Genomic DNA, 23158 nt, shown 5'->3' with positions numbered 1-23158 from the left:
GCTGCGGAGGACAGGGGAACGCGTCCATCAGTTTGAGTTTATGGACGGGAGTCTCCCTGAAATTTTAACCAATTTTGTTTTTGTTTTTGTCTCGATTTTTTTTATCTCTGATCATGTTTGCGAAAACAAAGTGGCCGAAATCCGAGGAGAAATCGGATTTTGGGGGTAGGTTAGGTTTTGGACCTCTGGGACCTTGGCCCCCCCACTTTCGAAAACGTTCCTACGCCTATGAAGGTGACCTCGAGTGGACGGACGAGCTTAGAGAAAGCTTCGATAACATCAAGACACAGCTGACGTCTCCTCCAATCCTGACCCTGCCGACATTTAAAGGGGAGTTCAGGCTCGCAACTGACGCCTCAAACACTGCGGTGGGAGCTGTTCTCACAGAGATGGTCGATGACGAAGAGAGAGTCGTCGCGTATGCCAGCAAAGTGCTAAACAAAAGCGAACGACGATGGCCAGCGTACGACAAGGAGCTGTGGGCGATTGTGTGGGCCATCAGACATTTTCGTCACTACCTCGCGGCCACTAAATTCACCATCACGTCCGACCACAAACCCCTAAAAAACATCCCGAAATCCATCAACGTTGACGGCGATGCCACTGGGAGGAGAGGTCGATGGGCCGTTGAGCTCAGCACGTACGACTTCGTCGTTGAGTACCGAAAGGGTAGTGACAACGGCAATGCCGATGCTCTGTCGAGGCCTGTCACCGATTTCACCGATCCAGCAGCTGATGCAGGAGTCAGCGAGCTCCTAACCGCCAACCACAAAGCCTCTCGGGAAGAAATTACCCTCGGGAAGCTAGAGCTGGAACAGGATCTGGACCCCGTCCTGAATGAAGTCAAGAACTGGTTGGCAGCGGGGAAGCTACCCCCAAGGAAGGAGCTCAAGAAAAAGAGTAGCTCTCTACGAACGATGGCTCGTTTTTTTTCGACCAGCTGTTCATAGATAAGGGCATCATGAAACTAAAGAGATCGGGCAGCGACAGCGATTCGGTGACGCTCCTCCCCAAAACGTATCGCAAGGTGGTTTTGGAGATGTTGCACGACGACGAGACTTCAGGCCATTTGGGAAAGACGCGCACTTTGGAAAAGTGGCGGCTAGATTATTTTGGACAGGGATGAGCAAGGATGTTAACCAGCACTGCGAAACATGCGAATTGTGTCAGAGGAGGAACGAACCAACGCCAAAAATGCAAGCACCAATCCAAACAGAGACATACTCGAGACCATTCGAAAGAGTGGCCGTCGATATAACCGAGATGCCAGTATCCGGACGTGGAAACAAATACGCCCTAGTCATTATGGATTATTTTACCAAGTACGTGGCCACATATGCCATGCCAAATCAAACGGCTGAATCAGTTTCCGAGTGCATGTTCGATTTGGTACTGCACCACGGGGTACCGGAGCGCCTCCACAGCGACCAAGGCCGACAGTTCGAATCAGCCGTCTTCCAATCACTCTGTAAGCGAATGGGCATAGAAAAGACTCGCACATCACCTTATCGGCCAGAAAGCGATGGAATGGTAGAGCGATTCAATCGGACGCTCAAAGACATGTCATCAAAATACATCAAGCCATGTGGGTCCGACTGGGACGATCGTTTGGCGTCCCTCACATTCGCCTACAACACGTCCAGGCACTCGGTGACCGGTTTCACGCCTTTCTTTCTGGTGCACGGACGTGAAGCTCGCCTTCCCGTCGATGAGCTATTCAGAACACGTCAGGAGGTTTCGATGGTCGACACCTACCTAGAACACAAGCTTCGTCAGCTACGCCATGCACATGAAGAAGTCCGTGAAAAAAAATCGAGCAAGCAGCGGCCAACATGAAGGATTCCCGCGACCAGTCAGCACGAGTAGTAAAGTAATCTTGGTCAGCACGAGAGACACCGTACATGCCGGGTCAGAAGGTCTGGGTGAGGGACCACACCACTTGTCCTGGAGGCAAACGCAAGCTGGCATTGCACTACAAGGGACCAGGGACTGTGATAGAGAAACAAGGTCCAACTGAGGAAGGAGTCACGTATAAGGTCAGTATGCCTGGTGGGAAGGTTATCAGGGTACACCACAACCACCTGAAGCCTTTAAAAGCGAGAGAGACGCACGTCCCAGATGCTCCTCCGGCGATCCGAAGCGCCAGCAGGGGGCAGTCCGACCAAAACAAGCAAACTGAGAGCAAAGAACCGAGCATGGTGTTAGAAGCGGACAGCTCGTTTCCGACCTTCGCGTGGATACCTGACGAGACAGCCAGCGCACAACAACCAGGACAAACTTCGAGTCCATTATGTCACACGTTACGGGAGGGTATCCCGGCCTCCGGTATGGTACCCCGACCTGTGAATACGCTTGTGAGTGATTACATTTAATGTCATTGTCAATCCTTCAGCATCTCTGTGCAATTTGCCGTAGTAATATTCATAAACATACACACGTCAGACTTGTTCGGTTATGTGTGACCAAAGTGTGCGACATGTTCTGAGCTAATGTGTCGTCGGCAGGCCTGAACCTCGAGGGGGTGAAGCGCGAGTTGGCGTCCCAGCGCTGAGGTGCAGATGCGGCGCTCGATTTTCGACGCCGTCGCCGGCGCAGACGTCACCAGTACCAGATGTCGCCGGCGCAGACGTCACCAGAGCGGACGTCACCAGCACGAACGTCGCGAGAGCAGACGTCACCGACTGCAACGCCGCAGACCGAGCAGCTGATGCCACGGCTGCAGCTGATCGCGGCCTTGCCGGTGGTCGAAGCAGCCGTTTCATCGCGGTGCTTTACAGGGCAGAGAAAAAGAGACATTTTGTTTAGGGGGGAGGTGTGTTAGGATGTGTTAGTGCACTGTGTGCCCGGTGCCACCTCTCGGCGCGCTGCTGGGTGCGCCACTGCGGACCGCCTCCCGCTGGGCGCGCCGCTGCCACCGGCGGCGCGGGGTCACGGCCGCAGCCGGGGGCGGCGGTCATTCTGGACCGGGGAGCCGCCACGCGCGGGTGCTGCCGCTGGTGCTGCTGCTGCTGGTGCAATGCCTGTATTGAGCACCAATACACGACTGATGGATACGCTGCCTGTGGCCTAACATGTGTTTCAGAACCTGCCGAAACTTTTATTACAAAGGCATTTTGACGCCAAACGATTATTGACAGGCACTTACCATTCACTCGTAATGCTAACGTCAATTCAGGCCCGGGCAGAGGCTTGTGCTCGGCCATACTCGAGCCCCGCCACCAGCGCCATCATCTACCAGCGCCCGCTACCGCTACCAGCTACCGCCCACCATCAAGCCTGGATGGAGCGCGAGACGCGAGTGACCGCGAGTGACCGGACGCCTGGCAAGGAGCGCCGGAGATTAGGGCAAGGAGCGGGCGGAGATTAGCGCTGACGTCATTACGTGGCTCCGCCCCATGAGTGCGTAGCCTGTACCCAAACAGCAGATAGGTTCTGTGAAATTTAACAATACGAGCGAATGAGAAGTACCTTTCATAATCGTTTGGCGTCAAAATACCTTAGTAATAGGTAAACGTTTCGGCAGGTTCTGAAACGCATATTGCCAGAATATCGCAGGGGTGAAGAATTAGGGGTTTTGGGGGTGCTCGAGCACTCCCTGAAATTCAAAGGTCATCAGATAATAGTGCTCAAGTGGTTGCTTAACCCTCGCCGGACCTATTGGTTTTCTACATACGCGCCGGCCGAGGGGGGGGGGGGGGCGGGTGCGACCCCCCTCGCCGTTTCGCCCCTGGTGGAGCTAGCGCGTCGCGGAAAAAACGAGCGTGTGTGCCGTTACGAGACGCAGAGATTGGTACCCGATTTTAAGGTCCTAGGTCAACCGGTGACCTCTGAGGTCAGGTCAAGTGCCCCAGGGTACGGTTCAGTTTTTGGTGAATAACTTCGCAAAAAACGGCCGCAGAGCCGCGATTTTGGCAGCATCGTGTTCGCTTTCCTCAGGCGCGTCGAATGATATACTTTTTGTTCGGGTCAGGTCAACTTAGGGTGTTGACCTCAGGTCAAGGTCAGGTCAGCAGTCAGCACCCTTAGGTCACGAAGTTGGTCGAAAGAGGTCATGTCGCATATCATTCGATTCGGCAGGTCTTCCTGAGTCCATTGGTGGCTTTCTCGACTCGCTAGCTCAATTTGATCGGGAGTTATTGACGAAAAACTAATATGACCTTGATGACGTCATAAATGACGTCACGGAAGGTCAACATTGCAAAAGTGACGCATCTGACCTGGCAAGGAGTGCATCAAATCACGATTCTGTGTGCTTGAGATAGTTGGAGATCGTTCCCGGCGCCAGAATAGCAGTTTGAATTTTTCCCCATTGACTTATAATGGTGAGGTCACGAAAATGACCTGACCTCATATGACCTTTAGGAAAAATCCGAGATATACAAGTTGTGAGACTCATAATGGATACTAGATCCTGCAAGTTTCATTTCCCTGTGACATCTCCTCTGGCAGTGAGGGCGTTACGAAGTTGCGACATCTGAAGACCGTGCAGAGGTTCACTTATGACGTCATAGGTCAGTGACCTGACCTGACCCAAAAATGCGGTTGGTGTCAAAAGATGCGGCTTGGATCAAAGGTCAGGTATGCCAAGTTTCAGCTCTCTATCGCCAGCGTGTTCGGAGCTATCACGAAAAACCGAGGGGGGCGGCACCCGCCTCCCCCCTCGGCCGGCGAGGGTTAAATTACGTCTGAGACACAAACTGCTTTGCGTAAGACGCAAGAGACGGCCACTGCTGCAGGATGCAGGTGGGTGACCAGGCGGCTGGACGGGCGGCCCGCCCCCACTGCTGCAGGATGCAGGTGGGTGACCAGGCGGCTGGACGGGCGGCCCGCCCCCACTGCTGGACGGGCGGCCCGCCCCCACTGCTGGGTGACCAGGCGGCCCGCCGCGGGTGACCAGGCGGCCCGCGCCCACTCACCGACGCCGAAGTGGGCCACTGTGATGACGGCCTGCGCGGTGGCCTCGGTGGCGGGCCGGCTCTGGCTGGCAGCGAACAGCACGGCCGCCAGCCAGGCCAGGTGCACGGTGAACATCTCCAGCGACTCGGCCACCAGAAACAGCCACGGAACCAGGATGTACGCATAGCCTGCCGACACACAACGCCATACCTGGAGAACTGTACTCCACTGGGGGCGTCCCAGCACCCGCCTAATCCTGCCAGAACCCATACCAAATAAATGAACACCCATGTAAAATTTCAAACACTCATAACACGAAACAATGCAAATTTAAAATCGTACCTTAATAATAAATCCGAATATCTTGCCAAATATATGATAAAAAACCAAACGACTGTTTAGGGCTAGCCCATTATCAAGTCTCTTGACCAAATCAGAGCTGATAAGGGGCTACGCACGAAATAGTCTAAGTCATCTCATTTTGTAATAACATGTTTGGCAATATATTCAGCTCTATTATGAGGCTAAGGTCTTGAATCTTTATTTTAGTTGTAACGAGCCTCAAAGAGCGTTTGCTAATAGGTACCCAAATATAGAATGTTTATACAATATTACTTTACTAATCACTAATCAGTAATCAGTACCCAATAACACAACTCTTATTTGTGCAAGACACCTTGCTCAGTGACTACATGAAGAAAGAATGCTGAAAAACTGTTTTTATGTGCTGGTGTCGAAACAACCATGTCAGGTCCCGCCAACGAGCATATCATGCTAAGAAAGTACAAAGTTATCCCAGAGCTAACAGATTAGGTACGTGGATAGAGCTGCGTAAGAGCGTTTGGACTTTGGAAAATAACGTGACGTCCTAGATGCCAGCATGAAGCCCTTGGAGAGTTGAGATGGTTGCAGACTTGTTGAGATTAGAGACATCAGCCCCCTGTATCTTTTAGTCAGTGATGCTCCACCCCCGGCTCCGGCACTCAGTGTCAGTGATATCCCACCCCCGGCTCCAGTACTCAGTGTCAGTGATGTCCCACCCCCGGTCCCCGGTACTGTGTCAGTGATGTCCCACCCCCGGCTCCGGTACTGTGTCAGTGATGTCCCACCCCCGGCTCCGGCACTCAGTGTCAGTGATGTCCCACCCCCGGTCCCCGGTACTCAATGTCAGTGATGTCCCACCCCCCGGTCCCCGGTACTCAGTGTCAGTGATGTCCCACCCCCGGCTCCGGTACTGTGTCAGTGATGTCCCACCCCGGTCCCCGGTACTCAGTGTTGGTGATGTCCCACCCCCGGTCCCCGGTACTCAGTGTCAGTGATGTCCCACCCCCGGCTCCGGCACTCAGTGTCAGTGATGTCCCACCCCCGGTCCCCGGTACTCAGTGTCAGTGATGTCCCACCCCCCGGTCCCCGGTACTCAGTGTCAGTGATGTCCCACCTCCGGCTCCAGTACTGTGTCAGTGATGTCCCACCCCCGGCTCCGGTACTGTGTCAGTGATGTCCCACCCCCGGTCCCAGTACTGTGTCAGTGGTGTCCCACCCCCGGCTCCGGTACTGTGTCAGTGATGTCCCACCCCCGGTCCCCGGTACCGTGTCAGTGATGTCCCACCCCCGGCTCCGGTACTCAGTGCCAGTGATGTCCCACCCCCGGTCCGCGGTACTGTGTCAGTGATGTCCCACCCCCGGTCCCCGGTACTGTGTCAGTGATGTCCCACCCCAGGTCCCAGTACTGTGTCAGTGATGTCCCACCCCCGGTCCCCGGTACTGTGTCAGTGATGTCCCACCCCAGGTCCCAGTACTGTGTCAGTGATGTCCCACCCCCGACTCCGGTACTCAGTGTCAGTGATGTCCCACCCCGGCCCCCGGTACTGTGTCAGTGATGTCCCACCCCCGGTCCCCGGTACTGTGTCAGTGATGTCCCACCCCCGGTCCCAGTACTGTGTCAGTGATGTCCCACCCCCGGCTCCGGTACTGTGTCAGTGATGTCCCACCCCCGGTCCCCGGTACCGTGTCAGTGATGTCCCACCCCCGGCTCCGGTACTCAGTGCCAGTGATGTCCCACCCCCGGTCCGCGGTACTGTGTCAGTGATGTCCCACCCCCGGTCCCCGGTACTGTGTCAGTGATGTCCCACCCCAGGTCCCAGTACTGTGTCAGTGATGTCCCACCCCCGGTCCCCGGTACTGTGTCAGTGATGTCCCACCCCAGGTCCCAGTACTGTGTCAGTGATGTCCCACCCCCGACTCCGGTACTCAGTGTCAGTGATGTCCCACCCCGGCCCCCGGTACTGTGTCAGTGATGTCCCACCCCCGGTCCCCGGTACTGTGTCAGTGATGTCCCACCCCCGGTCCCAGTACTGTGTCAGTGATGTCCCACCCCCGGCTCCGGTACTGTGTCAGTGATGTCCCACCCCCGGTTCCCGGTACCGTGTCAGTGATGTCCCACCCCCGGTCCCAGTATTGTGTCAGTGATGTCCCACCCCCGGTCTCCGGCTCCTATACTCAGTGTCAGTGATGTCCCACCCCCGGTCCCAGTACTGTGTCAGTGATGTCCCACCCCCGGCTCCGCACAGTGATGCAAATGGGGTTCACGAGTGGCCATAAATACCCAAAAGTCAAGTTTACCAAATCGAGTTAATTGCGATATGGCCGAGTAGACAAATGTTTGGGGCATCTGAAATCACATGGTTTTCATGTTTTTGTCAAAACCGGCCTCGTGTACAATCGTCAGAAGTCGTGACATTTTCTAGGTCGTAAAATGACGGTCAGACACTCGCAAGTTCAAACGCCGCTGGTTTGCGTTCATTTCGTACAAATTGAAAAAATTATGCATGAGAATGATCCCCAAAGCCTTCTGCTTCTAATGCCGGGTCACAAAAAGCCGTATCTCATTCACTTTGGCGGTAATCTGACTATTTATCATTATCATCATGTTGCAATCGCAGTTTTTTACTAAGAAAAAAAAATGCTTTCGTTTCACCTACAGCACTTAACACAGTGTGTGCCCGTTAGTTCACCATACCATAGCCTTCCCTAATCATTTCTGAGTCGCATCGTGAAAGAGTTAAGGCGCTAGCACAGGGCTGACCGGCGCTACAGAGGTTTTTGTCCGGGCTGTCGGGCGCCTCAGTGGGAGCGCAGTGGTCGGGTGGGTGCCGCCGCGCGGCGTCCGGGCGGCGCGGCGGCGCGGCCGCCCGGCCACGCCCGCTGCGCCGCGGCACCCGACCGTGCCGGACGAAAACTTCTGTAGCGCCGGTCAGCCCTGTGCTAGCACCTTAATTCTTTTACGATGCGACTCAGAAATGATTAGGGAATGCTATGATATGGTGCATTAACGGGCACACACTGTGTGAAGTGCTGTAGGTGAATTGAAAGCAAATATTTTTGGTAAAAAACTGCGGTTGCAACATGATTACAAATAGTTAGCTCACCGCCAAACCAAAATAGATACGGCTTTTTGTGACGTGGCATTAGAAGCAGCAGGTTTCGGGGATCATTTTCATGTATAACTTTTGCAGTTTGTATGACATGAACGCACGCTAGCGGCACTTGAATTTCAAGTACCTGACAGTCATTTTACGACATCGAAAATGTCTCGACTTCTGACAATCCTACACGAGGCCGGTTTTGACAAAAACATTAAAATCATACTTTTTCAGACACCCCAAACATTTGCCTGACTGACCATAATACGATTTATTCGATTAAGTTAACTTGAATTTTGGGCCTTTTTCGTATTTATGGCCACTCGTGAACCCCATTTGCATCACTGTGCTCCGGTACCGTGTCAGTGATGTCCCACCCCCGGTCCCAGTATTGTGTCAGTGATGTCCCACCCCCGGTCTCCGGCTCCTATACTCAGTGTCAGTGATGTCCCACCCCCGGTCCCCGGTACTGTGTCAGTGATGTCCCACCCCCGGTCCCCGGCTCCGGTACTTTGTCAGTGATGTCCCACCCCCGGTCCCAGTACTGTGTCAGTGATGTCCCACCCCCGGCTCCGGTACCGTGTCAGTGATGTCCCACCCCCGGTCCCCGGTACTGTGTCAGTGATGTCCCACCCCCGGCTCCGGCACTCAGTGTCCGTGATGTCCCACCCCCGGTCCCCGGCTCGGGTACTTTGTCAGTGATGTCCCACCCTCGGTCCCCGGTACTGTGTCAGTGATGTCCCACCCCCGCCTCCGGCACTCAGTGTCAGTGATGTCCCACCCCCGGCCCCGGTACTGTGTCAGTGATGTCCCATCCCCGGTCCCAGTACTGTGTCAGTGATGTCCCACCCCCGCCTCCGGCACTCAGTGTCAGTGATGTCCCACCCCCGGTCCCAGCACTGTGTCAGTGATGTCCCACCCCCGGTCCCCGGTACTCAGTGTCAGTGATGTCTCACCCCCGGTCCCCGGTACTCAGTGATGTCCCACCCCCGGTCCCCGGTACTCAGTGTCAGTGATGTCCCACCCCCGGCTCCGGCTCCGGCACTCGGTGTCAGTGATGTCCCATCCCCGGTCCCAGTACTGTGTCAGTGATGTCCCACCCCCGGTCCCCGGTACTCGGTGTCAGTGATGTCCCACCCCCGGTCCCTGACTCCGGTACTCAGTGTCAGTGATGTCCCACCCCCGGCTCCGGTACCGTGTCAGTGATGTCCCACCCCCGGCTCCGGTACTGTGTCAGTGATGTCCCACTCCCGGCTCCGGTACTGTGTCAGTGATGTCCCACCCCCGGCTCCGGCACTCGGTGTCAGTGATGTCCCACCCCCGGCCCCGGTACTGTCAGTGATGTCCCACCCCCGGTCCCTGGCTCCGGTACCGTGCCAGTGATGTCCCACCCCCGGCTCCGGTACTCAGTGTCAGTGATGTCCCACCCCCGGTCCCGGTACTGTGTCAGTGATGTCCCACCCTCGGTCCCCGGTACTGTGTCAGTGATGTCCCACCCCCGGTCCCCGGTACTGTCAGTGATGTCCCACCCCCGGTCCCCGGCTCCGGTACTCAGTGTCAGTGATGTCCCACCCCCGGCCCCGGTACTGTGTCAGTGATGTCCCACCGCCGGTCCCAGTACTGTGTCAGTGATGTCCCACCCCCGGCTCCGGTACTCAGTGTCAGGACATCCGGCTCCGGTACTCACTGACGTATCGGACGATGTATATGATGAGCGCGATGATGAAGATGTGGTGGTGGCCGCAGTAGTTGATGAGCGGCTCGGCCCTGGCCAGGAAGGGCAGCAGCAGCGCCGTGCCCGCCGCCAGGCTCAGACCGTTCTGCAGCTGAGAGCCGCCCAGCGCGCTCACGTGATCGTACAGGTACGCCTCCAGGAAACCCCACAGCGTGCCGAGCAGCATCAGCACGCACAGAACGCTGAAAAACTCGAGGTTGCACAGGCTTTTGGCGAGCGGGCGCAGGTAGTCGCGCCGGCCGGTCGGCGCCGGAGGTACCGGCACCACCGAGGCTAGGATCACGCAGATGAGCATCAGCGCGCAGAACACGTAGAAACTGGGCCTGAAGTCCAGGTATTTGAAGAGCTTCTCGTGCACGTCGATCAGGTAGCCGCAGATGGGCGCGAACGTCACGAGTCCGAGCAGGCCGCAGGCGGCCTCCCAGCCGTAGTCGGAGCCGTGGCGGCGGCAGAGCGCCAGCGCGCTGGTGTTCACCAGCACCAGTGCCAGCGGCAGGCACAGCTCGGTGACGGCGCGCAGACCAAAGTACAGCCAGAAGGTGAGCCGGCCGTCGGGCGGCGGCCGCCGACACCGGCCGGCCGCCCACAGCGGCGGCGCGCCCACGCTCAGCTGGCGCGCGTGGCAGCTGACGTGGCACTGCGGCGGCGCGCGGCACGTCAGCGCGTCGAACGTCTGGTGGCCGCGCGCCAGGTCCACCAGCGGGTAGCTGCACTGGCCCCGCTCGTCAGGCTGCTCCAGCAGGCGCGGCACCGAGCCGTTCACCACCAGGCCGTCGCCGACGTCGGCCACCAGCTCGCACACGGTGTTCTCGCCCGAGGTGAGGCAGAGGTGCGGCAGGCCCGACGGCAGCGGCACGCCGGGCCGGCAGGTGAACGCGCACCGCTCCAGGTAGTACTGGCGCGGCCGCGGGTCGCCGAGCCGACACGGCTGCTGGCAGCGCGCCGCGGCCAGCAGGCCGCCCTGGTCGGTGCAGAGGAAGGTGAGCGCCTCCAGCTCGGCGTCGGCCGGCGGCGGCGGCTGCACGGCCGGCACCAGCATCAGGCACGGGTAGGCGGCGGCGCAGAGCAGCAGCGCGCCCACCAGCAGCGGCCGGTACGAGCCGAGCCGGTCGGCCAGCGCGCCGCCCAGCAGCGGGCCGGCGCAGCCCGCCAGCGGCAGCACCGTCTGCAGCCAGCCGAGCTCGGCCGCCGACAGGCCCAGCGTCGACATGTGCAGCGCCACGAACGGCAGCACGCAGCTCACCCCTGCGGGCGACGGGCGCCGCCGGTCAGCGCGCCGCGGCCGGCAGACACAACACGGCAAACGCAAACAGACGGCACGCCAGACACAACACGGCAAACGCAAACAGACGGCACGCCAGACACAACACGGCAAACGCACACAGACGGCACGCCAGACACAACACGGCAAACGCACACAGACGGCACGCCAGACACAACACGGCAAACGCAAACAGACGGCACGCCAGACACAACACGGCAAACGCACACAGACGGCACGCCAGACACAACACGGCAAACGCACACAGACGGCACGCCAGACACAGCACGGCAAACGCAAACAGACGGCACGCCAGACACAACACGGCAAACGCAAACAGACGGCACGCCAGACACAGCACGGCAAACGCAAACAGACGGCACGCCAGCAAGCGATCACGTCAAATATTGTCCCAGTTGCCGATGTAATTTCCCTAGCTAAGCATGGCCATGATCAACAAAAACAGAAGTCGTTTGCTGTTCCTTTCCCCAAATGGTCACTTAGCACCTCACCCATCTTAGCATTAACTCGGCACCAGTCGTGAGTGGGTGCGTGTCCGTGGCGTTCAGGGGGGACGCACGTGGTAGGTAGCAGTCATCAGGCTAGTCGGAGGGTCCGGTGGCTGCGTCTATTGGCAGGCAATCTTTCTATTGTGTCTTGTTACCGCGATTGTGGGCTATTGGCGAACGGTGCCGTCCCGATCTGTGCGCGGGGGAGCCATCCCCTCCCCCACTCGCGGCCCGTCGCTCGGCTCACCTCCGTAGAAAGAGAAGAGCATCACTCGCAGCGGCAGCAGCGGCGTCTTGCAGAGCGTCATGGCTGGAGCGGCTCGGCGGCCTCAGACGCGGCCGCGGCGCGTCACGGGACTGCCAGCACGGAGGGCGGCGCGTCACGGGACTGCCAGCACGGATGGCGGCGCGTCACGGGACTGCCAGCACGGAGGGCGGCACGTCACTGGAGGGGGCACGTCACTAGCCCGCGCCCGACTGGGGGTCCTGGATTTCCGCGCCCTGCTGGGGGAGGGGGGGGGGTGTTTGAACACCCTCCCCCTTCTAACTCGGCTCCTGGGCCTTGTAGCCGATGCGCGGAAAGCGACGTTCGAAAGAGCGTCAAAAATAAGGAAGAAATCACTTCGGTCACTTTTTTGGTCAGGTCAAAGGTCAGGTCACGAGAGGTCATTGAAGGCCAAAATTCGCCGATTTGTAGGTCAGATATCAACAATTTTCAACAAATCGACGCACAGCTCGGAAACTAATACCTAAAGCTACAGCGCCGCGGAAAAGCTAATTTGATAGCCCTATTAACGCTCTTTCTGAGTATTTCTCCCGGATTTGGCCTACCGTCAACGGTTTTGCCTGCAGGGGACAAAAACTGCCAAAATAGCCGATTTTTTTCGGAAACGGTTTTTCTGCAATAACTTCCGACTCAAACCTTGCACGAACTTTCTTTTACCAGCATCGTGTTCCTCTCGTCAAGACGCGTAGAATGAATGATCAGTTGAACTTGAAAGGTCAACTTGAAAATTTGACCTCAGGTCAACTGACCGACCGGTCAAGTTGCATATCAGTCGATGCGTATCGTCGAGCCAAACACAACTAAGGTGTTTTCATCACTCTAGCATGCCTCTATCAAAAGTTGTTCGCGAAAAAGTCAGATACCATTGGCGGCCTGAGATGACCTCGGGGGCATTATCACTCTCTGAAAGTTTCAAAGCAATAGGTAGGTCACTTGGTGTAGCTTTGGCAGACATTGAAACTTTTTACCTGGGGAGGTCACTTGATCTGACCTGGTGAGTGGTGACCTGACCTTAAGTGACCTGGGTCTAAAATTTTCACAACCAATGTAGAAAAGATGTTTGATAAGGTGCCGCCGTTTTTGAGATAGGTATTCGCGAAAAACGTATGAGGGGGTGTTCAAACACCCCCCCCCCCCAGCAGGGTGCGGGCTAGAGGGGCACGTCACTGGACGCGGAGGGGGCACATGCTGGATAGGAAAAAGGTGTTAGGTCATACGCGGAAGCGTCGTTGACAAACGCTAAACGAGTATACAGGGGCGCGGGAACTACTTTCAGACTGGGGGGGGGGCACACCATAATAGAGATCAACCTAGGGTACCCCCAAATCAAGTTTTCTCATCGGTTTTAGGCCACTTACTTTTCATCCCTTGACTTTTTCAACAAAAAAGAAAACATTTGCATAAAAAGTGCGGTATTCCGTCTCAAAGTTGTGGGGGCACCGCCCCCCACGGCCTCAGAGTTATGGGGCAAGTTGCCCCCACTGCCCCCCCCCCCGGTTCCCGCGCCTATGCGAGTATAAGTTCTTTAGGTAAACCGTTCATCAGAACGCAGCAGACTCGCACCTGAAGACGGCACCTAAGCCCTGCTGCGGGCAGGATGTCCAGTTTTCATGGACACGAGCCTGCCTGACACGCGTTCGGAAAACTCGGCTCTGAGATGCAGTGAGCGGCCGCGGCGCCGGATCATTCCGCGCCGGAAACCGTCAGCCGGAGACCGTCAGCCGGAGACCGTCAGCCGCCGGAGACCGTCAGCCGCCGGAGACCGTCAGCCGGAGACCGTCAGCCGCCGGAGACCGTCAGCCGCCGGAGACCGTCAGCCGCCGGAGACCGTCAGCCGGAGACCGTCAGCCGGAGACCGTCAGCCGGAGACCGTCAGCCGCCGGAGACCGTCAGCCGCCGGAGACCGTCAGCCGGAGACCGTCAGCCGGAGACCGTCAGCCGGAGACCGTCAGCCGCCGGAGACCGTCAGCCGGAGACCGTCAGCCGCCGGAGACCGTCAGCCGCCGGAGACCGTCAGCCGCCGGAGACCGTCAGCCGGAGACCGTCAGCCGCCGGAGACCGTCAGCCGGAGACCGTCAGTCAGCCGAGGGCCATGACCGCGGCGGCGGCCGGTCGGACCAGGGCGCACCGCACCGGTCTGGGCCGCCTGCCTCGGCTCGGCGCCGACTGAGCAAATAATCGGCGACCGGCGCGGCCAGTGCCCAGCTGTCCGACCGGATGGACACTGGACAGTGCCCAGCTGTCCGACCGGGTGGACAGTGCCCAGCTGTCCGACCGGGTGGACAGTGCCCAGCTGTCCGACCGGGCGGACACTGGCAAGGGTGGAGCTTTTCCGGGGAAGCTGGTGGGGCAAAAAGTCGTCAAACTTACCATGTCCAATTGTTGAGTTAGATAAAGTGCAACACTGAATCGATTCTTTTCATTACTGAGATAATGTTTGACATCAGACAGACATTTCCGAAGCTCCCCAATGCGAAAAAGATTGGTTAGCTAACCCGCGCCCTGGTGGGGTCTGTTTATAACGCGACCTGGTGGGGGTTGGCTATTTTTTGCCCCGCCTCGCATCTCCGAAACTACTGGACGGATCCGCAAAATTCAAACGGCGTTCGATAGCCCTGTCAAATTTGTCGAAGGAACCCAAATTTCATTGAACTCGGGGTCACCGATGACGTCATAAGTCAGGTCAAAGGTGAAATGTTTCACCGTTCACGGGTCTTCTAGGGAATGCGCTAGAACACCGAAGAAAACGCATTTTGTCGAGAATCAGCGATAGGGCGTCAGTTGCCTAGCACATATGTTGCTATAAGAGGTCACTGATAATACCAGGTCAGGTCACAGGTCAGGTCACCAAGGGTCACAGGTCAGGTCACATGAACCTAACTTTAGGTAGGGTAGACCGGGGCAAGTCGCCCCGCCGAGGTAAAACGCCTCACCGATGTTTCTCGGAACTGGCAAGGTTCTGGGGAAACATCCTCTCTTCTATAAAACGTGCACTATACGATCATTATATGAGCAGACTGGAAATAAATTGTGATGACTCTTTAGGGAGATATAGCCAAAAATGTGTTTTTGGAGTGATTTTTATGTTTTGTTGTCAGATTATGCATCATGGCGTTCTTTTATCGTCCACATCAGGTTAACGACTTTTATGTATTTTGAACAACTATTGTCTAACGCTTACAATGCCGGGTTGGTTCGTGTTAAATTATGTCTTCCTGGAGTGCAAGGCGTTGTTCTCTGACCGAACTACGTGATGGGGTGAAACGCCCCAGTAGGTCGCGGGGCAAAAAGCCCCATGGGGCGTTTTACCTCATGTGTTGTTCGGACTACCCACTTCCTAACGTTCGGTAGCTGGCGAACGGTATGTTTCTATGCATTTATATGTACTTTTCTCAGCAACTGGATGGCAAAGGAAGTATTTTGTTAACATTTGCATTGCAATAATTTATTATTTGGCCTTATGAGGCAGGTGAAAAACCTGCTCATACAATAGTGTCGTAGCTGAACACCTGATAGGATGGAAGGTGCTAACTTCAGTGCCATGCCTCCCAAGGTCCAACGGACCTTTCATTTAAGATTTAGTCAACTAGCATGTTTAATCTTTAATCTAGAGTATGGGGCTTCTTGCCCCAGGCCGTGGGGCGTTTTGCCCTGGGGTTGGGGCAAAACGCCCTATTTGCAGTTGTTTCACAAACCACTTCCTAGCTGGGAGTCCGATCATAAGTGAATGAATTTGAGGGGTGGAAATTAAAGTACAATGTCCAAAGAACGCATTGAGCACAAATTTGGCCTTCCAGGTTATGTGGAATAAAAGTTATGTAGCAAAATAAATTATCTGGGGCGTCTTGCCCCAGGCTACCCTACTAAGGTTGTGCGATGCATGTTTTATGGCCAATTTTTCATTTCCAACTCAATGGTGTTGGTTATAAGACTATCAGGTACGGCTTAGGTCACTTTCTGGTGAAGGTCAGGTCAAGGTCAGGTCAAAAAGGTAAAATTTTAAAGTTGCTGGTTTTGCATAAAATGGGTATTGTTTCGATGCAGCTCGTCACGGGGAGTCTAATGGTGGTCTCTGTTTTGCGCTACGGGGTCTAGAATTGCTAAAAATTGAGTTTAAAAATTTGACGTCATCAATTTTGAACAGTTTTTTCGCTAAAACTTCGCCAAAAAAAGAGGTATCAATCTGACATTTGGTATGTGGATAGAAGGCGGTAAGAACTATCACATATATTCCGGTTTTTGCGAAATTCAAAAAACTTTTTGGATTTTTCGGCTATTATATTCAAAAAATCTATTTTTTTATTTTTAGGGGTCAAAATCCAAAGATTTCAAAAATCCGAGATAGCAGCTTTGTAGCCCTGTCGATTCTACAGCTTTTATGTCTTTATCGTTTTCCTGTAGGTATTTGCAAAGCTATAGGCCTGACAGCTCTTCCCGCGAGACCATTTTTTGGGTCGAAAACGGCAGAACATGACGTCACCCTGACGTCATTTACGGCCAACCTATCATAGCCTTTGGAAAAAATTTGGTCACAATGTGTAAAATTGATGTCCGGGAGGGTACTGAAAGTTTGGTGACGATTGGCGCAGCGGTTCTGGAGATATATCGAAAAGTCTGGGAGGGGGGCAAAAAATAGCCCCCCCCCAGGGCGCGGGCTAATGCAACAAAGTCCCAAAAGTCAGCTAAAGTTGGTGGGGCAAAACGCTCATTGGTGGGGCAAAATGGCAAGTTGGTGGGGCAGCCGCCCCACCAACTGAATAGGAAGCTCCGCCCCTGGACACTGGACAGTGCCCAGCTGCCCGACCGGGTGGACACTGGACAGTGCCCAGCTGTCCGACCGGGTGGACAGTGGACAGTGTCCAGCTGTCCGACCGGGTGGACAGGGGACAGCGGCACACCGCGGCCGACAGCTCCACAGTCCACACACCGGCCGGTGGCCGCCGACCTGACCTGACCTGACCTGTCACTAGTGACCTGACACCACTGACCTGACGTACCACCAGTGAGATGACTTGTCACCAGTGACATGACCTGACACCAGTGACCTGGTCTGGTCGGTCACCAGTGGCCGGACTTGGCGCTGGGCTGGTTACACTCCTGTTATTACTTATACCGCTGGGCTAGTTACACTCCTGTCATTACTTGCTTTTTAAACAAATAAACGGAGTGGAGCGAGTGATGCCTGGCAGGTCGTAGGTGCCTATGTTTCGCCTGATCAATATTTATTTACTCCAGAGGCCTTCCCAAAGCCCTTGCCATGCCATGCTTCGGGTTGCCCCGATGGTTTTTGAATAGACGCCGGCCCGTGCGTGATATCAAGCTGAAGCATTCAGTGTTGTTATCTTGTGCAATGTGCATCTTCGTTATGAGCTATGTGCCTTTGCATAGTACCGAAGTTACCTTGTTTTCAGCGCCCACTCGCTTTTAGTCCGTTATCACTAAGCACAGCACTTATCACATAGGTGCCTACCGAACTCTGGATTAGTTTCAAGCGGGAAGTTTTCACAAGTCATCTGGAATAGGGGCCCGGCCCGTTGACCGGTGCGGCGGCGTGGGAGGGGGGGGGGGGGAGGCCGCCGCTGACCGCCGAGCAGTGGGCACACCCCACTGCCCATTGCGAGAGAGCGGCCTTGGTCAGCCCGCGCAGCAGTCCGGCCAGGCTGCGGCAGCTCTGCGGCCCCGGACCGGGCTTCAACGACACCCTTGGCTGTCGGCACTGGCTTCGGCACTAGCAGCCGGCGCTAGCTGTTATCACTAGCCGTCGGGCTGTCGGCACAAGCTGTCGGGCTGTTAGCACGAACTATCGGCACTAGCTGTCGGTACTGACTGTCGGGCTGTCGGCAAGACCTTCAGCTACTGGACTGTCAGCACCAGCTGTAAGCACTAACTCGGGATGCTACGCTACGACAGCACCATTACACTACTAAAACATTTAGATAGATGTGCTGCCACGGGCCAAATGACTAAACCAGTCATCAAGCTGAGCATGAGATAGCGAGGCGGTGAACAAGGCGTAGTATGGGAGGCTGGAGGTTCCCTTATTCGCCGGCCGGCTCAGGAGCTGCCGCGTGCGGCGGCGGCACGCCCGGTACCGCGCGCACTGGAGCCCATGCCCCGCCGGGCCGGCTGCTGACCACGCACCGGTTGGCGCCGCCTGCAGCACCGCTTACCTGGCCGGCGTCCAGTCGCGGCCACTGCGCAGCTGTCCATGGCCGGTGGTCGGTGTCCCTCAGCGCGGATGGCGGCTGTCCTTCGCGGCTACCTGCGGCTGTGTCCCTCGCGGCACAGCGTCGTAACGAACCTCACCGCCCCGCCGGCGCGCGACCGCCCCACCACCAGTCCAGTCCGACTGCCGGCGCCGCCGCCCCACCACCAGTCCAGTCCGACTGCCGGCGCCGCGCGCGTCGCGCCGCTGACTGGACGGGCGGCCGGCAGGGGCGGCGCCAGCAGAGCGGCGGCGCGGCCGGCGACGGCGCCGCCCAGGTGCGGCCGCTGGCTGCGCCGCTGCCGGCCGCCGGAGCGCGGTCGGACGCCGCAGCGAGCCCGGTTCCGCCGCACCAGCTCCCGCCTCCGCCCACGGTACGTAGTAGACTGCTCTGCTGAGCTGCCGCCCGCGGCGGTGGCGCCCACCTGGAGGAGTCGCGCTGGCCCGCTCTCACCGGGCAGACCGGCAGGCGGCGGCCGGGAGCACACAGATCCATCGCAATTTCAAATGTGGCCAAAACCTCGAATAACGACCATTTTTAAATTCCTTCAGTGAGTGATTTTTTAACACAAAACGGATTGAAGCATCTGAAATCACCTTCGGCATATTTTTTAACCACCTGATCTCCGCTCACCGCAGTCGTGAACCTGGAACTTCTTTGGAAGCGCATGGTAGACCCAAAAGACATGTGAAACGCGCGCAACTTTGAGTGACTGTAGTCTGTAACATTGTAATAATTTGATCGAAACTGCAATAAATGGGCATCGCTGTGTTGCATGGTTCGTGCTGAAAATTTTGGTACCAAAAATAATGTTTTAGCTCGTCATCAATGCCATGCTAATTAGCAATGTTCGGGCACATGCATCACAGTCCGCATTTTCACTCATCGCATACTTGACAAAGGCCTACAAGAAAATCATCAATCACCCCCCAAAATTCGAATGGCTTAAAATGAGCCTGAGAACGTTCACAAACGGTTCCCGAAAGAATTAGCTGGGCATCAGTGGTCAAACGTTTGCTATGGGGGCAGAAGTGATGTGATGTCGGGCGGATTCGGCCGGCCGGCTGACCCGCGAGTCAGCGTCAGCTGTTGCTAGGCTGGGTCAGGGTCGACCGAGGTCAATATTGGCTGGTTGCCAGCGGGCGTCTGCTTGCATTTGGTGAGAGTATGAAAAGTGCAAAATATGAAATCAATCCGACGCGTTTTAATATGTGCACCTTTACTTTGAAAATTTTCACAAATGCATTGGAGGAAAAAAATCCACATGTGAAAAATTGTTATAAATTTAGGTCTATAACATGTAAAATGATGAGAGGATTCCAAATCTGGTCGCAAAATTCAAATCGGAGAACATTTGACTCCTGTTTTGGCCAAAAACTGTCCAAATTTGCCCAAATTGGATATTTTGCCTATTTTCGACGTTTTTTTTTTTTTGCCAAAACAGGGGTCAAATGTTCTCCGATTTGAATGTTACGACCAGATTTGGAATCCTCTCATCATTTTACGTATTATAGGCCCAAATCAGTAACGAGTTTTCATTTTTGACCTCCAATGCATTTTTGAAATTTTTCAAAGTAAAAGCGCACATAGTAAAACGCGTCGGAATGATTTCATATTTTGCACTTTTCATACTCTCACCAAATGCAGCCAGACGCAGGAAGGGAACCGATGATCCCAGACAAAAGTGTTTTTTTACGAGCCCTAAAATAATCCCTCTTCAAAATTTCGCGTATCGCAAAAAATGTGGTTTAAAATGGCAGAAATATTTCTCATTTTCAAAGAGCGTGATTCATCTGCTTTCATTTGAGCCCCTTATCACATCTCTAGCTTCCGTAGTTTTTGCGCTAGAGGTTTTGTCCACATTTGAATTCGAGACGGACCTGTGTGGGGAGGGGGCGGGACACTGACCGGGCAGACCGGCAAGCGGCGGCCGGTCACTTTGCCCGACTTTCGACTTTGCCCGAGCCTACGACACGGTCGACCACCGACTCCTCAGGGTCCGCCTGATGGAACTGGGGATCCCGCGCTGCTTCTACGCCTGGACCTGGCAGTATCTAAGAGACCGGCGAGCGCGAGTGGAGTTCCAGAGCGCAACTAGCGGCGAGCGGGTGTACAGGGCGGGCCTGCCTCAGGGCAGCGTCCTGTCCCCGGCCCTGTTCTTGTTATGGGCCGCCCCACTCGCCGCGGAACTCCAGAAGACCCCTGGCACCACGGCGTTCCTCTATGCCGACGACACTGCGGCCCTGTGCTCGGGCAACAACATCGAGGTCGCCAAACTACGTGCACAACAGGCAGCGGACGCGCTCGTCAAGTGGGCCCGCGCTTCCAAGATGGTGGTTGCCGGCCAGAAGACTCAGGCGCTGGTCCTGTCGCAGTGGGCCCGGGACGCCGTCAACTGCTCCGTCCAAGTGGCAGGGGAGACGGTCGTCGCGGGCGACCAGCTGAAGCTGCTTGGAGTCACACTGGACCGACTGCTCCACTTCGGAGCCCACTGTCGCAGCCTCCGCCAGCGCGTGCGACCTCGAACCAACCAACTCAGACTGCTGACCGGGCGTGAGTGGGGGCTGGAAGAGCGCCAGCTGCGCATCGTCGCCTCCGGCTACATCCGCGGCGCACTGGAACACGCCGCCGCCGCCTGGCTCCCAGCTGCGTCACCGTCCCATATCATGCTGCTGGAGAGGGAGATGCGCGAGGCCGCCAGAGTGGTAACCGGCTGCCCCCGGTCCACTCCAGCACACGCCGTAATGGCGGAGGCGGGCCTCGCCCCGGTGGCCGAGCGACGCACGGCCCTGGCGGCGCGCCTACTGGCCAAGGCGCGCGCCCTCCCGGCTGGAGACCCGCTGCGGAAGGTGGCGGAGAGCCAGGTCCCCACCCGCCTCAGCACCGTGACAGGGTGGAGAGGAGTGGGCGAGGAGACATGGAGAGCGGCGGGCATCTGCCCTCCGATCGAGCCCATCCTCCCCCTGCCGGACCCACCATGGGAACCGTCACCAACGGTTTCCTTCAGCCTCGACATAGGAGCCGCCATCCCAACCGCGGCCAGCGACACCTGGAAGAGAAATGCGGCATCCCAGCACCTGGCGGCGCTCCCGCAGTGCGCCACCTGGGTGTGGACCGACGGCTCGGCCACCGACGGCGTCCTGAACGGTGGCGCCGGAGCCCTGATCGTGTGGCCGGACGGAGAGGAACGTTCGGTCCGCGCCCCGGCGGGCCGCCTGTGTTCAAGCTTCCGGGCTGAAATGGTCGCCCTCCGGACCGCCCTCTCGTTCCTTCTGGAGAACCCGCTTCACGCAGACGACCCCGTAGTAATCTGCACAGACTCACAGTCCGCCCTCGCCGCACTCCGAGAGGGCCCGGCCGCCCAGCACTCCCCGCTGGGAGGGGCCATCTGGAGAGCCCTCCGGGGCCTGACGGCGGGAGGCCGGCAGGTCCACCTGCAATGGGTGCCCTCGCACTGCGGACTGGAGGGGAATGAGAGGGTGGACTCGATCGCCAAGGAGGCCAGCAATCTCGCCCAGGACCAAGCCCCCATCGACGTCCAGACGGCCCACCGGGCCGCCGCCAGAGTGGCGAGGGCCCGGACCATCCGAGCCTGGCCGGCCGGCTGGTTCCGCCGACTGACCGGGGACCGCCTCCCGCCGGCCGTGGCCGGCGGAGACCGGTCGGCGGCGGTGGACGTACACCAGCTCCGCGCCGGCCACTGGACCAGCTCTACACAGTGGCGCCACAGAGTCGGGCTGGCGCCCTCCCGGCTGGCGGGGTGCGAGCAGTGTGACGATCAACACTGCAGGGCTGCGCTCTGCCCCGTCTGCCGGGAGGAGGCGGACATCCCCCAGCATGTCCTCCTGCGCTGCCCGGCCCTGATGGCCACCCGACACCGACTGCTGGGATCCATCAACCCCGACCTTGAAGAGGTGCGGAGCGGCGCCATCGTGGCGGCCCTGGGGGCCGCCCACAGGTCCCTACAGAGCCGGACGGCTACGTCTCAGCTGTGAGACGGAGGGACCAACAACAACAACAGCGGCGGCCGGGAGCGGGCGGGACACTCACCGGGCAAACCGTGGACGCCGTCCGAGTGTTGGGAGACGCACTATTTTGTTTAAAGGTAGTGTGCCAGCTTTCCTGGACCGTATGGAGTTAATGGCCCAGATAAGGAGAACGGGATTTTTAGAACTTATCTATACCTTCAAAACTCATGGAAACGTCTTATTTTCTTCAAATTTTGAGTACCCCAGTGCGAAATTCGCCCCGACGGGTTGTCGGTCGTACCCCAACCACATTTCACACCACTATGAACAATAAATGCACACACTGAAATCGCTATTACCGATATGCTCATCCAATCAAGTTTCGATAAACCCGTTCATCATCATCTCCTGCGGTTTCGAACACGCCTGTTAGGTGGTGCGGTAGACCGCGCCCAAAGCCAGGGCCCCGGTTTCGTGAGGTAGCCGAGTCGGGGCAGCGTGCGCTGACCCAAGCCGGGGCCGCGCGTCCTCCTGGTGTCATGTGATAGCCCGGAGCTGCCCGCGGGGATGCGGTAGACCGCGCCCAAAGCTGCGGCCCCGGCTTGGGTCAGCGCACGCTGCCCCGACTCGGATACCTCACGTTACCGGGGCCCTGGCTTTGGGCGCGGCTTCTGCTCATACTTTGTGGTGCGGTGGTGGTGCGTCGGGCCGCGCGCTCTGACTTCGGCCAAGAAAAATGCGTCAGCTGATCATTGTCATTTCTGCCACTTGCGTGTGGTGAAATGGGGTCATAACTTAAGAGACGGCTTTTTCATATCACTTATTTTACATAAAATCATATTTCAAACCATAAATAATGTTCGACAGCCAAATAA

At 56.9% G+C, this 23158-nt stretch overlaps 2 protein-coding genes across 2 annotated transcripts in view; one reads left to right on the top strand and one right to left on the bottom strand.

Annotated features, from left to right (window-relative positions):
- The window catches only part of LOC122381041, a 32775-nt gene extending 14259 nt beyond the window's left edge, over nt 1–18516 (bottom strand). Inside the window, exons 1-4 of the mRNA XM_043364739.1 lie at nt 18280–18516; nt 12071–12180; nt 10006–11298; nt 4917–5084 (exon numbers count right to left, since the gene is read on the bottom strand). Of these exons, the coding sequence (XP_043220674.1) occupies nt 4917–5084; nt 10006–11298; nt 12071–12131 (1522 nt within the window). The 5' untranslated portion in view covers nt 12132–12180; nt 18280–18516. The remainder of the gene's footprint in view (nt 1–4916; nt 5085–10005; nt 11299–12070; nt 12181–18279) is intronic.
- On the top strand, nt 13720–22310 carry LOC122381032. Its single transcript, XM_043364720.1, has 3 exons — nt 13720–14183; nt 20312–21881; nt 22137–22310. Exons 1-3 carry the CDS (start codon nt 13720–13722, stop codon nt 22308–22310), a joined length of 2208 nt encoding a protein of 735 aa, XP_043220655.1.
- The last annotated feature ends 848 nt before the right edge of the window (nt 22311–23158 follow it).

This window comes from Amphibalanus amphitrite, unplaced genomic scaffold (genome assembly GCF_019059575.1).
Source record: "Amphibalanus amphitrite isolate SeventyFive unplaced genomic scaffold, NRLGWU_Aamphi_draft 000112F_arrow, whole genome shotgun sequence".
NCBI lineage: Eukaryota > Metazoa > Arthropoda > Thecostraca > Balanomorpha > Balanidae > Amphibalanus > Amphibalanus amphitrite.
The sequence above is the reverse complement of the archived record's forward strand: the minus strand, read 5'-3'. Positions and strand labels throughout refer to the sequence as shown.